This window comes from Aegilops tauschii, chromosome 7 (assembly GCF_002575655.3).
Source record: "Aegilops tauschii subsp. strangulata cultivar AL8/78 chromosome 7, Aet v6.0, whole genome shotgun sequence".
Lineage (NCBI taxonomy): Eukaryota > Viridiplantae > Streptophyta > Magnoliopsida > Poales > Poaceae > Aegilops > Aegilops tauschii.
In genome coordinates this window covers 642,952,890-642,965,298 of record NC_053041.3, presented here as the reverse complement: position 1 = coordinate 642,965,298, position 12,409 = coordinate 642,952,890, and the positions used below count along the sequence as shown (strand labels likewise).

At 39.9% G+C, this 12,409-nt stretch overlaps 1 protein-coding gene across 1 annotated transcript; it reads left to right on the top strand.

Moving 5' to 3' along the window:
- Positions 1-9,947: 9,947 nt before the first annotated feature.
- LOC141027588 (uncharacterized) lies at positions 9,948-12,126 on the top strand. Its single transcript, XM_073504672.1, has 2 exons — positions 9,948-10,419; positions 12,017-12,126. The coding sequence occupies exons 1-2, from the start codon at positions 9,948-9,950 to the stop codon at positions 12,124-12,126; spliced, it is 582 nt and encodes a 193-aa protein (XP_073360773.1).
- The last annotated feature ends 283 nt before the right edge of the window (positions 12,127-12,409 follow it).

Below are 12,409 nucleotides of genomic sequence, written 5' to 3'. Positions count from 1 at the left end.
AATGTTTTTTCTAAATAGGTGAATAATATTTATTAATTTTTACCATTTTTATATCTATGATCATTTCGGAAATCATGATTTTTTTTAAATGTAAACCTTTTCAAAATTGTTGAACATTTTTAATTAAAAGCATCCAAATAACAAAATGCCGAAGTAGATAAGTGAGCATAAACTGATAAAATAGCTGAAAATCCAACTGAACCGTCCTCTCGAGGGGAGTATCGATATCTAGCTCCATGCAACCGCTACCCTTGCTTTGCTTGTTGCGCTAGTAAATGCTTCGGGCCAAGTGTGAGTAAGGTGGAGCGCATCTGCGATGACCTTGCGTACACAATTACTTTTTTAACTTTTATTTATTTATTTTCACTTTTATAAGTATCAGTATATTTGGGTAAAAAAGATGATAACATTTTCCATATCATTTTATAAAATGGTTCGCACAATTTTCTAAAAAAGTGTTCACATATTTAATTCCATGCATTTAGAAGAACATTGATGAAATTTTAAAATTATTCATGCATTTTTAATAAATGTTCATGACATTTAATTTTTTAGAAAAAATTTCATATGTTTTCAGAAATAAGTCTTATATTAAAATCATGTTCATGGAAATTTTAAAATATACACACATAAAAAAAGATTCATGAAATTTTAAATTTGTTCACAATTTTAAAAAAAATGTTCACTCAATTTATTTTTTGAAATTAAAGATAAATATTTATTTAATTATGTTTTAAAATGGTTCAAGACATAAATTTCCACATTTTTAAACATTTCACGCATTTGAAAAAAATCATAATATATTTATGAAAAAATTAAAAATGGGAAAATAAAAGAAAATAAACAAGGAAAATATTAAAAAGTAAAGAATAAAATGATTAAAAACAGAAAAGATTAAAAATTGCGGAGCGCCACACATACACAAGAGATGCTCGAAAACTCCTTGATCTGCATGGTGCGGAGCTCGCGCTCGAGGAACGCGATGTCCTTGCAAACGCCCTTGAGCATCGTGTACTCATTGCCGAGCAAGGTGGCGAGCTTGATGATGACGGAGCCCAGCGCCCCCGTCCCCACCATCTCCCTCTTGGAGAAGAAGAAGCCGCACGCTAGACAACAAGTGCCATGGTTGATGGTGTTGGATGGAGTAATGGTGATGAGCTTGACTGCCTGAGAAGAGCGAGGTCAAGGAGCCGGTTAGGCAGTAGTTTGGAGGAGCGTGGAGCCATGTGAGCGCTGGTGGCCTTTTCATTAAAATCTACTTTAGCTGCCATGGTTGATGGTTCTCTGTCCCATCATGGCAAAACTACTAATCAATTCCATTAGCTAACCGATCTAGAGGGTACGTTATAACCTAGGCGCTTAAATATTGCGGAGAGCACACCATCATATGTAGTGTTGTATGACAAACCTCGCTGTAGCATGATGCACACCATCACCAGTTTTTCTTCTCCCCAGACTCCTTCTCTGCCCTGCCCTTTCTTCTAAGCCTCCACAGTCCACTCCCATCGTCTTCTCCCCTATCCTCCCTGGCAAGTAGGTCATGGGGCCCTCCTTTCATATTATTTTTGCGGTTTGCAAGTGTTCTTTTCTTGTTTTTTCATTAACACATAAAAACATTTTTTTCTAAAACTTAACATTTTTCATAAAAACATGAAGTTTTATGTGAGCTGTTTCTGAAATTTATGACCATTTGAAAAAAATGTGAACATCTTTAGAAATTCCTTAACATTTTTAAAATTTGAGAATTTTCTTACAAACAATATGATTGTTTTTTTAATTCCTGAATAAATTTTGAGAGTAATAGAAAAATATTACATCCTTCACAAATTAATTCACTTAAATTACCGTATCTAAAAACATCAAAGACAACTAATTTGGGATGGAGGAAGTAAAAAGAAAAAACCTAAAGAAATAGAAAAAAACAAGAACGACACTCAAATAAACACGAAAATCTCTCAAAAGCACCGTTACAGAACGGGATAAAAGAAAAAAAAAATCCTCAAAAGAATGACCCAATAAACGTTCATGCAATATATAGGAAATATCAAAAAATTTATTTCCCGTTCATTGTGGGGATACATCCAGGTTCATGTATTATTGAATATTTTTTTCCGGAAGGTTCTTTTGTCTCTTTTATAGTTTGGTGTTTATATGCAGCTTTTAATGTTTATCTTGTTGCATTTTTTATTTTTATTTTTATTTTTTATTTTATCAATTTTTATATGTTTTATATTTTTTAATAGTTTTTAACGCATGAATATTTATAAATTTGGTAAAAAAAATATAGATAATGATTTGTCAACATTTTATATTTATTTATGAGATTCAATTTTATAAAATTATTGAAATTTTGGAAAGTTCTCAATTTTTAATGTATGAACATTTTTTAAAGATAGGACATTTTCAAAATTTGTTAACACTTTTAAATCCTGTAATATTTGATTTTAAATTTTCATGACCATTCTTTTGAAAAATATTGTGAACATTTAAAGAAAATCTATGAATAATTTTTAAAATCCAGGAACATTTTTGTAATTGATGTTGTTTTCTAAAAAAAAAATTGATACAACAGAATCGGCAAAATTTTTATGAACATACAGTCGAGCAAACTGAGCGCGGCGAGCAGGCATTATTGGGGCAAATCGTGGCTTGAAACACGAAATATGACCTCCTATTCTGCGCTTGAAGTGCGAGTAGCAGAAAGTTAGGCCGTGAACGATTATGTTTCGTTCGCTTGCTCGTTGGCTGGTTCGTCGACTTGCTCGGCTATTTTATTTGCTCTTTTTTTAGAGGTGGCTATTTTTTGGCTCGTTCCTGTGTCATTGGCTCGGGAAAAACCATTACCATATTCTGTTTGTTTTGAAAACGTTGGTGAAAGAAAGAAACTTCATAGATCTAATTTTATTTAAATATTAACGGATTTTAAAAATATTCATGAATTTGAAAAACTTCATGAATTGAAAGAAATGTTTACTAATCTATACGTGTTCTTGGATTTAAAACTCATGATATTTAAAAAAGGTACAGATATGTATTAAATATTCATGAATTTTTAAATTGGCTATGAATTTAGAAAATGTTCGCACAAAATTTTTACGACTTGTAAACTATATCCACATTATAAAAAGTAAATCTTAATTATTAAAAAATAAAAACGAATCATAAAAAATAGAAAATAAAAAAAAGAAACAAAAAAGCCGAATACTCGTCGGAAAAACTGGAGGGAAGCTTAGCTAAATATAAGTTTTTTTAGAGATTCCAATGCGGATTAGATATGAAGCAAAATGAGTGAATCTACATTCTAAAATACGTATATATATACTGAAAGGTCTTATATTTAGAAACATAGGGAGTTGAAGGTTCAGGCAAACCCACCTACACAGTTAAAATTTGACAAAAGTTCACGAATTTTAAAAAATCATGATTAAAAAAAATCAGTTCAAAAGGATGTTAATGAATTTTTATATAAAATGAAAGCTAGAAGAAAAATAAAAAATTAAAACCAAACAAAAACGAGTTAAAACAAGAAAAAAATAGAATAAGAAACAGAGAAAACCCCACGAGAAAAACCGGAGGGAACCTTTCAAAACATGGTATAACCCAGTGCAGTCTATTGGGCTAGCCCATTAGATTTAGGGGGGGTGTGTCATAACACACTATTTCGCGCCAAATGGCGAAAAATATCACAATAATAAGATATACAATAGCAGTTTGGCGGAATAGGATTCTTCAACCGTGCCAGACACGGGATTTTGTGGTCTATCCTATAGTACGTAACTAGCTTAGCCCGCGCGGCAGCACGCCGCGCCTAATGCTTATCGATACGATGTGTCCATTCACAACAAATGTTACTGGTTTAAGATAAGTGAACCCTGTATGTAGAAAGATAAACTGGAAAGAGGCATAGAGAAATACACATTGCGACCTCTTCAATAAGACTCACTTATTCTCGCCATGCCGTTCTATAAAACAAAGAGCATGCTGCAATGATAACTTCCTTCCGTTGGTTTCAGTATATAAAGGCACCATTAGCCGAGGGACTGTCATATTAGTAGTTAACATGAGAGTTCATACATGGGGCAAATAATGTGCATGAACCTATGCCTGAACCAATCATTTATGACCATATAGACTTCAGCTATACATCGAGATAATGTTTGTGTATAAAACTGAAAATACCAATGTTTATGTATAGGAAGAAATACCAATAGGTACGACCATCTGTTGCAGTTTTTTTTTGTCGGACTGGTGACTACTTGCATTCATGACATAGCAATTGAAAAACATTTTCTCAGCCACCAGCCAGGCAAATTGTCTCATAACATTCAAAGGAAAAACAAATATACAACACAGAGAAACATAGCTAGTGAGATGGGAACACATCACACAAAGAAGAAAAGGTACAGTGATTGTAGTATAAACCAGGTAGACCGCGCATACAAATTTTGATTCATAAACTAAGTTTTTTCTTCTCAGAAATATAAACTGAGACAGAAAAGTAAGCTTTCAAAATCAAACACTGGGACAAAAACGTAAGATGTCCATGTAAAGTTGGTGTGCTGCAGAAAAGAATGAATACTGAAACCGACAACTCACAACAACACCTTGCATTGTCCTGTTGACATGGTAAGCATTATAACAGCTAGAACATGACAATACAAACTTTACAGTTTTCATATGAATAATAAAATCTGGACCAACCTAAATCTAAAATAAACAGCAGGTCAAGAAGGCCATTAAAATGCATCTTGTTGTTCACCTTCAGTAAGCAACATGAGAAAAATAGGTTGTTAATACCTTGCCATTGCTTGCCTTTTTTCAGCCTTAAGGATCTTATTATGTAAGTTAACAGTGTGTCTTCCAAATTCATCACAAGTTGACGCCTGCATGCAGCAAATATGAGAAGAGGGTAAAACCATATTTTTAGTATTGATTCCTACATAACAAATATGAGAATGGGGTAAACCCATACTGTTTAGTAAGTATAGAGAACTGGTGAAAAATGAGTTACAATATAAATCTTGTAAATAAATAGTTTTGACTGGAATTGGTTCAGTTATTAATTGTAGTCAAGTGACACATATGTTAGTAAAGCATGACAGGCAACAACTAACCAGTGCTATCCTTACAAAACTTCAGGAAATTATGTAAATTGTGGGCACATAAACCCACAACTTAATCGATATCCAATTAAATGTAATACAGTATAAGATAAAAAGATTCATGTCTAGGTGCGGCCATCATTGCTGCTTCCACTTGAATCATGGAGAAACAAGACACAGGTTGAGGATGAGTTAAACAATGCATCAGTTCAGCTTCAGAAGCTTGTTCTGTTGCCTGGTACTATAATGGCCAGAGCCAATGCGTTTCTTTCCGAGAGCCATTACGCTGAGCTCTAGAGATTTGTTTTCTAAAATTTCTCCATGTTTGTGTGTCATGGCATACTTACAAGGATATATAGTAGTACAAAGTATAAGCACATGTAATTTGTAGTTAATATAAGAACCTTTGAGCTCGTATAAGTAAATAAATACGAAGATGTACAACCTGCACGGACGGACGGCAGGACACACGCAAACAACACAGCACGGACGGCAGGCCGCACGGCGTAGAGTGCGAGGGAGGAAGAGATAACCGTTGTGTACTCGCCATCCCATGGTAGGCCGGCCGAGGCGCGGCCGGCCGGCGCACTGCGCATAGAGGCACATCAGCGGGCTGTCCCGCAGCGCTAGGTGCCGCTGCTGCTGAGCGTACGTCCACGCTTGCGTCTCGGCGCACGGGCCCAAGGCGGCTGCATCAACTACCGCCGCACCATGCACAGCCCGGTCCCGGGTGGAACAGCACCGGCGGGGAAAAGTCCAAAATAAACCTTAAAGTTGTAGATGAAAGCTAAATCAAACCCTGAACTTTGAATTCCGAAAATTGGCACTCTGAACTTGTAATCCCGGTCTATTTTGGACCCTAGACCAGTTTGGCACAGTGGGAAGACTACAATCCCGACCGGGATTTCAGCTACTCTCACGGACTAGAATTTGGGCCGGCCCACTATAACACAACAAGAATTCGTGAGGTTTAAAAAAAGTTCGCACATTTCTAAAATTGTTCAAAAGTTAAAAATGTTTCTGTTTCTATTTTTTGCACCAATTCAATTCTTTTGTGTTTTTAAAAACTGTTTGGAATTTCGTGTTTCCCACAAAATCAACTCTATTAGCATTTAAAAAAATCACATTTATCAAAAAATGTTCAGAATTCCAACAGTTTTTCACATGCTATGAAAAGTATTTCGTATTTTCAAAATTGTCTGACGTTTTTTATATACTGTTTCTGGAATTTCGTAAATTATTTCATAAATAATGTATTTAAAAATGTTCCGGATTGTTGCCAGTGGACTCGACTGGGCCAGCCCACCGGACATGAAGCGAGTTTTTTTCCTTAACACACGACGTAAAAAATTCTTTCTTTCTTTTTCTTAACGGGCGACGTAATAATTGGAAAATAAAAGAAGTATGCTGTGGAGTCGAACTTGAGACCTGGTAGCCAGTACACCAAACGACTATGACCGACAAAGTCCGAGGCCCCAAAATATTTAATCAGAAACCAAAGCGTCGAACTTTGAAAACATTTTTTAGGGGCAAAAAATTATTGAAAATATATTTATTTATGAAATCTTTGAACATTTTATAAAGTGCGAGAACTTTTTGAAAATTTTGAATACTTTTAAAAAACCAACAACTTTGAAAAAGTGAACACCTTTATAAACATTTTTTGAAACCTGAACAAAATTTTAAAGTGCAAACTCTTTTTGAAACATAATTTTTTTCTGCAACCTTAGCAAAAATTTAAAGTGGGGACACGTTTTGATACATAAACATTTTCTGAAACCTGAAAATATTTTGTTACATCTAAAAAATATCACAAGTTTTAAAAAATGTACGGGCCAATCCAAATGTTTATAAAATGTATAATAATATTTGTGTGATTAAAAAAAATGTTTTATACATTCAAAAAATGTATCATTTCAAGAATGATCATGAGTTCCCAAAAATGTGTTTATAATGTAAAAAAATGTGTTTATAATGTTTAAAAGAATGGCATTTTTAAAATAATGTGTTTATAATGTAAAAAAAATGTTTGCATGATATAAAAAAATGTGTCATAACCTTAATAGATATGTGGCATGTCGTTGAAAAAAGTGTATGCAAATATAAAAATGTTGAACCACGTAAAAGAGTGTTGTGTAGTTTTATAAAATGTTTATTCTCATTAAGAAAATGTAAAACATGTAGTTGAAAAAATATTACCATGTATTCAAAAAGTTTTGAAAACATGTAATTTATAAATGTACATAATGTATTTGAAAATATCAAAAGTTTATCCAAAAATATTTAATGTGTGCGTTAAAAATGTACATTGGGTACTGAGAAAAATTAGACATGTGTAAAAATGAAAAAAGAAAAGAAAACGAAAAAGGACGAAACTAATAAAAAACCAGATTAGTGCGCGCGCGAGCAACTGCGCTACTGGGCCGGCCCAATTCAGCAAATCCCGGCTATGTTCTGTCAAGGTTTAAAATAGACCGGGATTAGAGAGTTTGGTGTGCTGATTTCAGGGATTGAGAGTTTAGGGTTTGATTTAGCTTTCGCCTATAAATTGAAGGTTTGTTTTGGACTTTTTCCGCACCGGCGCAATCAATCACAAATTCACAGGCCGGCAGGGTAAGACAAAAACAAATTGGTGTGCGAACCTCTGAGATCGAGGACGCTGCAACGGTTGGATCCCGCGGAGCGCAGTCTCCTCACGCGGCTTGGACCAGGCCCTGTCGAGCACGGCGTGTACCTCATCGAGGTCCAGCACGCCCTCCCGGAGATAGTAGCTCCACGGCAGAGTTCACAGCGTCCAGTCTAGGTCGAGGTCGGCGGCTACGGCGGCGTCGCAGCCGTAGTACCGGTTGCACTGCATGTTCCGTCGCGGTTGTCTAGGCGATGAACTCACAGTCCTGAGCAAAGCGCACACCTCGTTGAGGCGGGAGAGCGCCATCCTGTGGTTCACACGACGCGGAGGAGGAAGGAGCAGGGGCGCCTCCTCACAACGGCTTAGGCGAGGTAGCACCTCTACACGGCGACGACGTGGGGCAAAGACCTCCCGTGGTGATGGAAGAAAAGGCGCCGGCGGCCTGGGCGAATGTGAGATCGAGATGGCGACGCCGGATGGCGGGGCGCCGGCAGACTGGAAGGTCGCGAGCTCGCCGTCTCCGTGGCTGCCGTGGGCAGGCCGACCGAGAGGAGCCAGGGCGGCCCAGCGTCAGCGTAGGGGGAGAAGAGGCATTCGAAGTCGCCGCCGGCCTCGATCGGCTTGGCCTTCCGTCAAGAACTTAGCTCTGTATTTATAGAAGCCCAACAACGTCGAAAACAACGATAAGCGGCAGACAAACTGACTAAGCGACGTCAGGAACCATCGCGGCGCTCCAACTACAAACGCAAACACGACACGGTAGCAAAGTCTTGAAGCAGCAGAAAAAACGGTTGCATGGGCCATCACGTGGTCATATAAAAAAAATTAGATGTACATGCATGGGCCATCCACGTCGCCATATGAGGCTTCACCGCCTGACAAACCAGCCGGTTGACCTGGGAAGCAAATCTCCAACAGAATCGCTAGATCCACACGAATTGTTGGACATCACGTTAAGAAAATTCACATGGGACAGTAAGATCTACAAGCAGATCTTACCCCTCCACCTACCAAACTAATGCACGTGTCCAATACCAGATTACCAGGAAGTCATTTTCACACAAGTGGCGAAACGTCGAAGCGAAATCATCCCCGGATATAGGGGTTGGGTTATGCAGAGTGATTGGTCTGGTGAAATATTCTTGACAAGCTGAGTGATGCAGACAGGCTGGTTTGGAGGACGGTGAAACAGTTGCACAACTGAAGAAAAGCTGGTCTTGTTTTATGACGACTCAATTAAAAAATATATCTGATTTTCACATTAACGAGCACTACTTACTTATCCCGCTCCTGATTCCTTGTGAGGCCAAAGACTCAGTTTCAACCGAACCTTTCTTTGCAGGAAGGAGGGAAACAAGTGCAATTAAAACTGAAGATAAAATGATCTTGTTAGAGCATCTTTAATAGAAGATGTATATGCAAAGTAACAATTTTTTACATCTCCGAGGCCCAAAAACACTTCTTCAACAGATGGTGTAGATGCAAAAAAAATTACATCTCCACCTCCCGGAGATGTAAATTGCAACACATCGTGGTGCAAATTTGCATCTCCACCATATGGAGATGTAAAAACGCAACCGCCCGCCAACTCAACTGTCATTCATTTCACTTCCGCGCCACCAGCCGCCGCCTGCCCACCTCTGCTGCCGGCCGAATCCGCACCAAATCGCCACAACCGCTGCCCGCTCGGCGGTTGCCGGGCCCGCCGTGACTTCGCTCCATCGTCCCCCGCCGCCTGCCTCGCTGACCCGCCGCACACAGCCGCCGATTCACTTTCGGCCACCGCCAAATCGAAGCATCTCCAGCAGCTGCGGCTGGCCTAAATGCCTTCCCCAGCGAGGTCTACGATGGGATAGGCTTCTTCCGGCCATGCGAAGCCAGCCGCCGGCTGCGTCGAGCTCCCGCCTTCTTCTCTGCCGACCTGCGACCATCTCCTCTGTCGAGCATTCGCTGCTACCCGCACCCGCCGCCATCGAACGGCTGCCCAATCCGCAGCCGACCGATTTTTTCCACCCCACAAGCAAGGGGTTTGATGAAATTCCCGAAGGTAAAAAAATGATGAAAGTTGACCTTTTTTTGTTGGGGTTGGAGAGTTAGTTTGACGGTGATTTTCCGCATTGTAGATGAGCTCATTTGACTCCTCTTTCGTGGACGATTCCTTGTCGGATGAGTAATTTGATTTGAACGAAGAAGAGGATATTGCTATGCTAGTCGCGATGCATAAGGGGAAGGAGCAGAAGCACGGTGGTTCTGTGTATGGCCGTGCGTTTATTCGGAGAGAATCGGTTGATGCGCACAAGCGGTTGATGCACAACTATTTCGGTTCACCACCTATTTTTCTGGAGATTTACTTCCGACACCGGTTCAGAATGTCCAAAGACTTGTTCATCCACATTTGCAATTCCGTGAAGCAGCATGACCGATCCTTCGAGCAGAGGAGGAATTGTACATGGTTGCTTGAACATAGCACCAAAGAGAAGGTCACTGCCGCATTGCGCATGATGGCCTACGGTGTTCCGGCAGATTACATTGATGACACCTTGGTGATGGCAGAGAGCACTTCTATTTTCTATGTCAAACAATTTGCAAAGACTATGGTAGAAGTGTTCGGTGCAGAGTACTCGAGAGCTCCCAATGCTCAGGACACTCAGAGGCTGTTGGAGATGAACAAAGCTCGTGGGTTTCCAGGTATGCTAGGGTCCGTCGATTGCATGCATTGAAAATGAAAAAATTGCCCAAGAGCATCACATGGGCACTTCTAGGGTCGTGGGAAGGATGCCACTATCATTCTTGAGGCCGTTGCCGATCAAGAAACATGCTTTTGGCATTCATATTTTGGGATGCCTGGATCTTGCAATGACATCAATGTGCTCAACCGGTCACCTCTTTTCCCCAAGTTAGCAAATGAAGAAGCATCACCGGTGACCTTCGAAGCAAATTGCCGCACATATAACTACGAGTACTATCTTGTGGATGGCATCTACCCGAGGTGGAGTACTTTTGTCAAGCCAATTGCAAAACCCCAAGGTTAGAAAAAACTCATCTTTCACAATGCACAAGCGGCGGCTAGGAAAGATGTTGAGAGGGCTTTTGGGATTTTTCAATCCCAATTTGCTACTGTGCGAGGACCATCTAGATTCCGGGATAAAAAACCCTTTGGTATATCATGACTGCTTGCGCGATCATGCATAACATGATCATTGAGAATGATCGTGGACAGGGTTTAGAGTACACCTTCTATCATTTGATGGGCATACGCGTTATGCCGATGAGAAGAGAGGAGCGAATCAAACACTTCATGAAGGTGTACAATGAAATTAGAGACTCCGATGCGCACAATCAACTTCAGAAGGATTTGTTGGAGGAGTATTGGAAATATCATGGCGAAAGAGGCGCCTAGTTTCATTTATTGTTTTTTGTATTGTGCAAAACTATGTTTTATGTGTGTTGCATTTGACCTTGTGGATCCAATGAATTATGTAATAATTTGATATTGTGGACATGTGCAATTTTTAAGTTGACTATCGGATGTTCTATTTCAATTTGTGCGGCTATACAACAACTGCACAACAACTACATCGGCCGTGCGGCTGGCGATCAGTTTTGCATCTCTAGTTTTCATCTTCTATTCGAGTTACTCTTTTACATCTCCGTTTTGCATCATCTGTTGGACCCCCCCCCCCCCTCTTTTTTTTGAGAACGGAGGATAGCTTAAGTTGGCAAGGCGCGGGAGTTAGCAGCCAGCTCACCAGTGTTCGAGTATCGGCTCAAGCGCTTGGTGCTCACGGAGTTTTCTTCTATAAAAAAATGCCAACAGGCTAGTCTAGCCCAGATTGGTCTCGTTTTTCTTAAGATTAAATTTTTACATCTCCAAATTTGCATATTCTATTAGAGATGCTCCTAAGCGCAGCTGTTATGTGAACCATTTCTGCTGAAGAGCATTCTACTTCTGTAATGAGTCTGAGTAGTGGACATTCTATTTCTACCGCTACCTCTACCCGTGGGATGATAATGTTGGCCTCAGCTTGGCCATAACCTGAACAGTGTATACCACAGTTTCAGAAAATGAAATTTCGGGTGTAACAATTATAAACCAAGACCAAACCGAAGCTGTCAACCAAGGTGCTCTTGAAATTCGTAGATCTGAAGCACCATCTCGATGCAACTACAGACAGTTTAGTTCAGTTGGTTGCCAAATCATAAAAATCTGAACCTCAGAGTTGGAGGCAACTACAACCGGTTCAGCCAGTATACTATAACAAACCGAACCTGACATTGCGACTAGGGAGAGCCTTCTTCCCTTCGATCTTCGCCGGTGAGCCCGTGGATTCACCTCCTCTGCCTGCAACTCCGACGGTCAGTGGCGACGAGGGTATTCTTGGTGCCTCGGCTTAGATAGGTAGAGTTTTGGTTCTCGCAAGGGCGGCGCTTGGACGGATGGCGGCTCTTCTTCTTCGAGTCAGTCTTTCAGGCTCCGATCCTCCTCAAGTTCGTTCGTCGGGACGGATTAAATGGAGCTCCGGCATAGAGTCTTGCCAGCTCCTCGTAGCGGTGAGGTTAGGGTTTCTCGTCGTGCGTAAGCAACGGTGAGATTTAGTGTCAGGTTCTTCAGATCGATTCAAGGATTCAATGGCGACGATTGAGGCTCCCGAATGCTGGTCCTTAGGGGCACATGCAC

What these genes read in the sequence shown, in the direction of transcription:
- LOC141027588 (XM_073504672.1), top strand. Translation starts at nt 9,948, where the DNA reads ATGCATAAGGGGAAGGAGCAGAAGCACGGTGGTTCTGTGTATGGCCGT. An exon ending in CAAAGCTCGTGGGTTTCCAG is followed by an intron (nt 10,420 to 12,016) that starts GTATGCTAGGGT and finishes CATTGCGACTAG; the next exon opens with GGAGAGCCTTCTTCCCTTCG.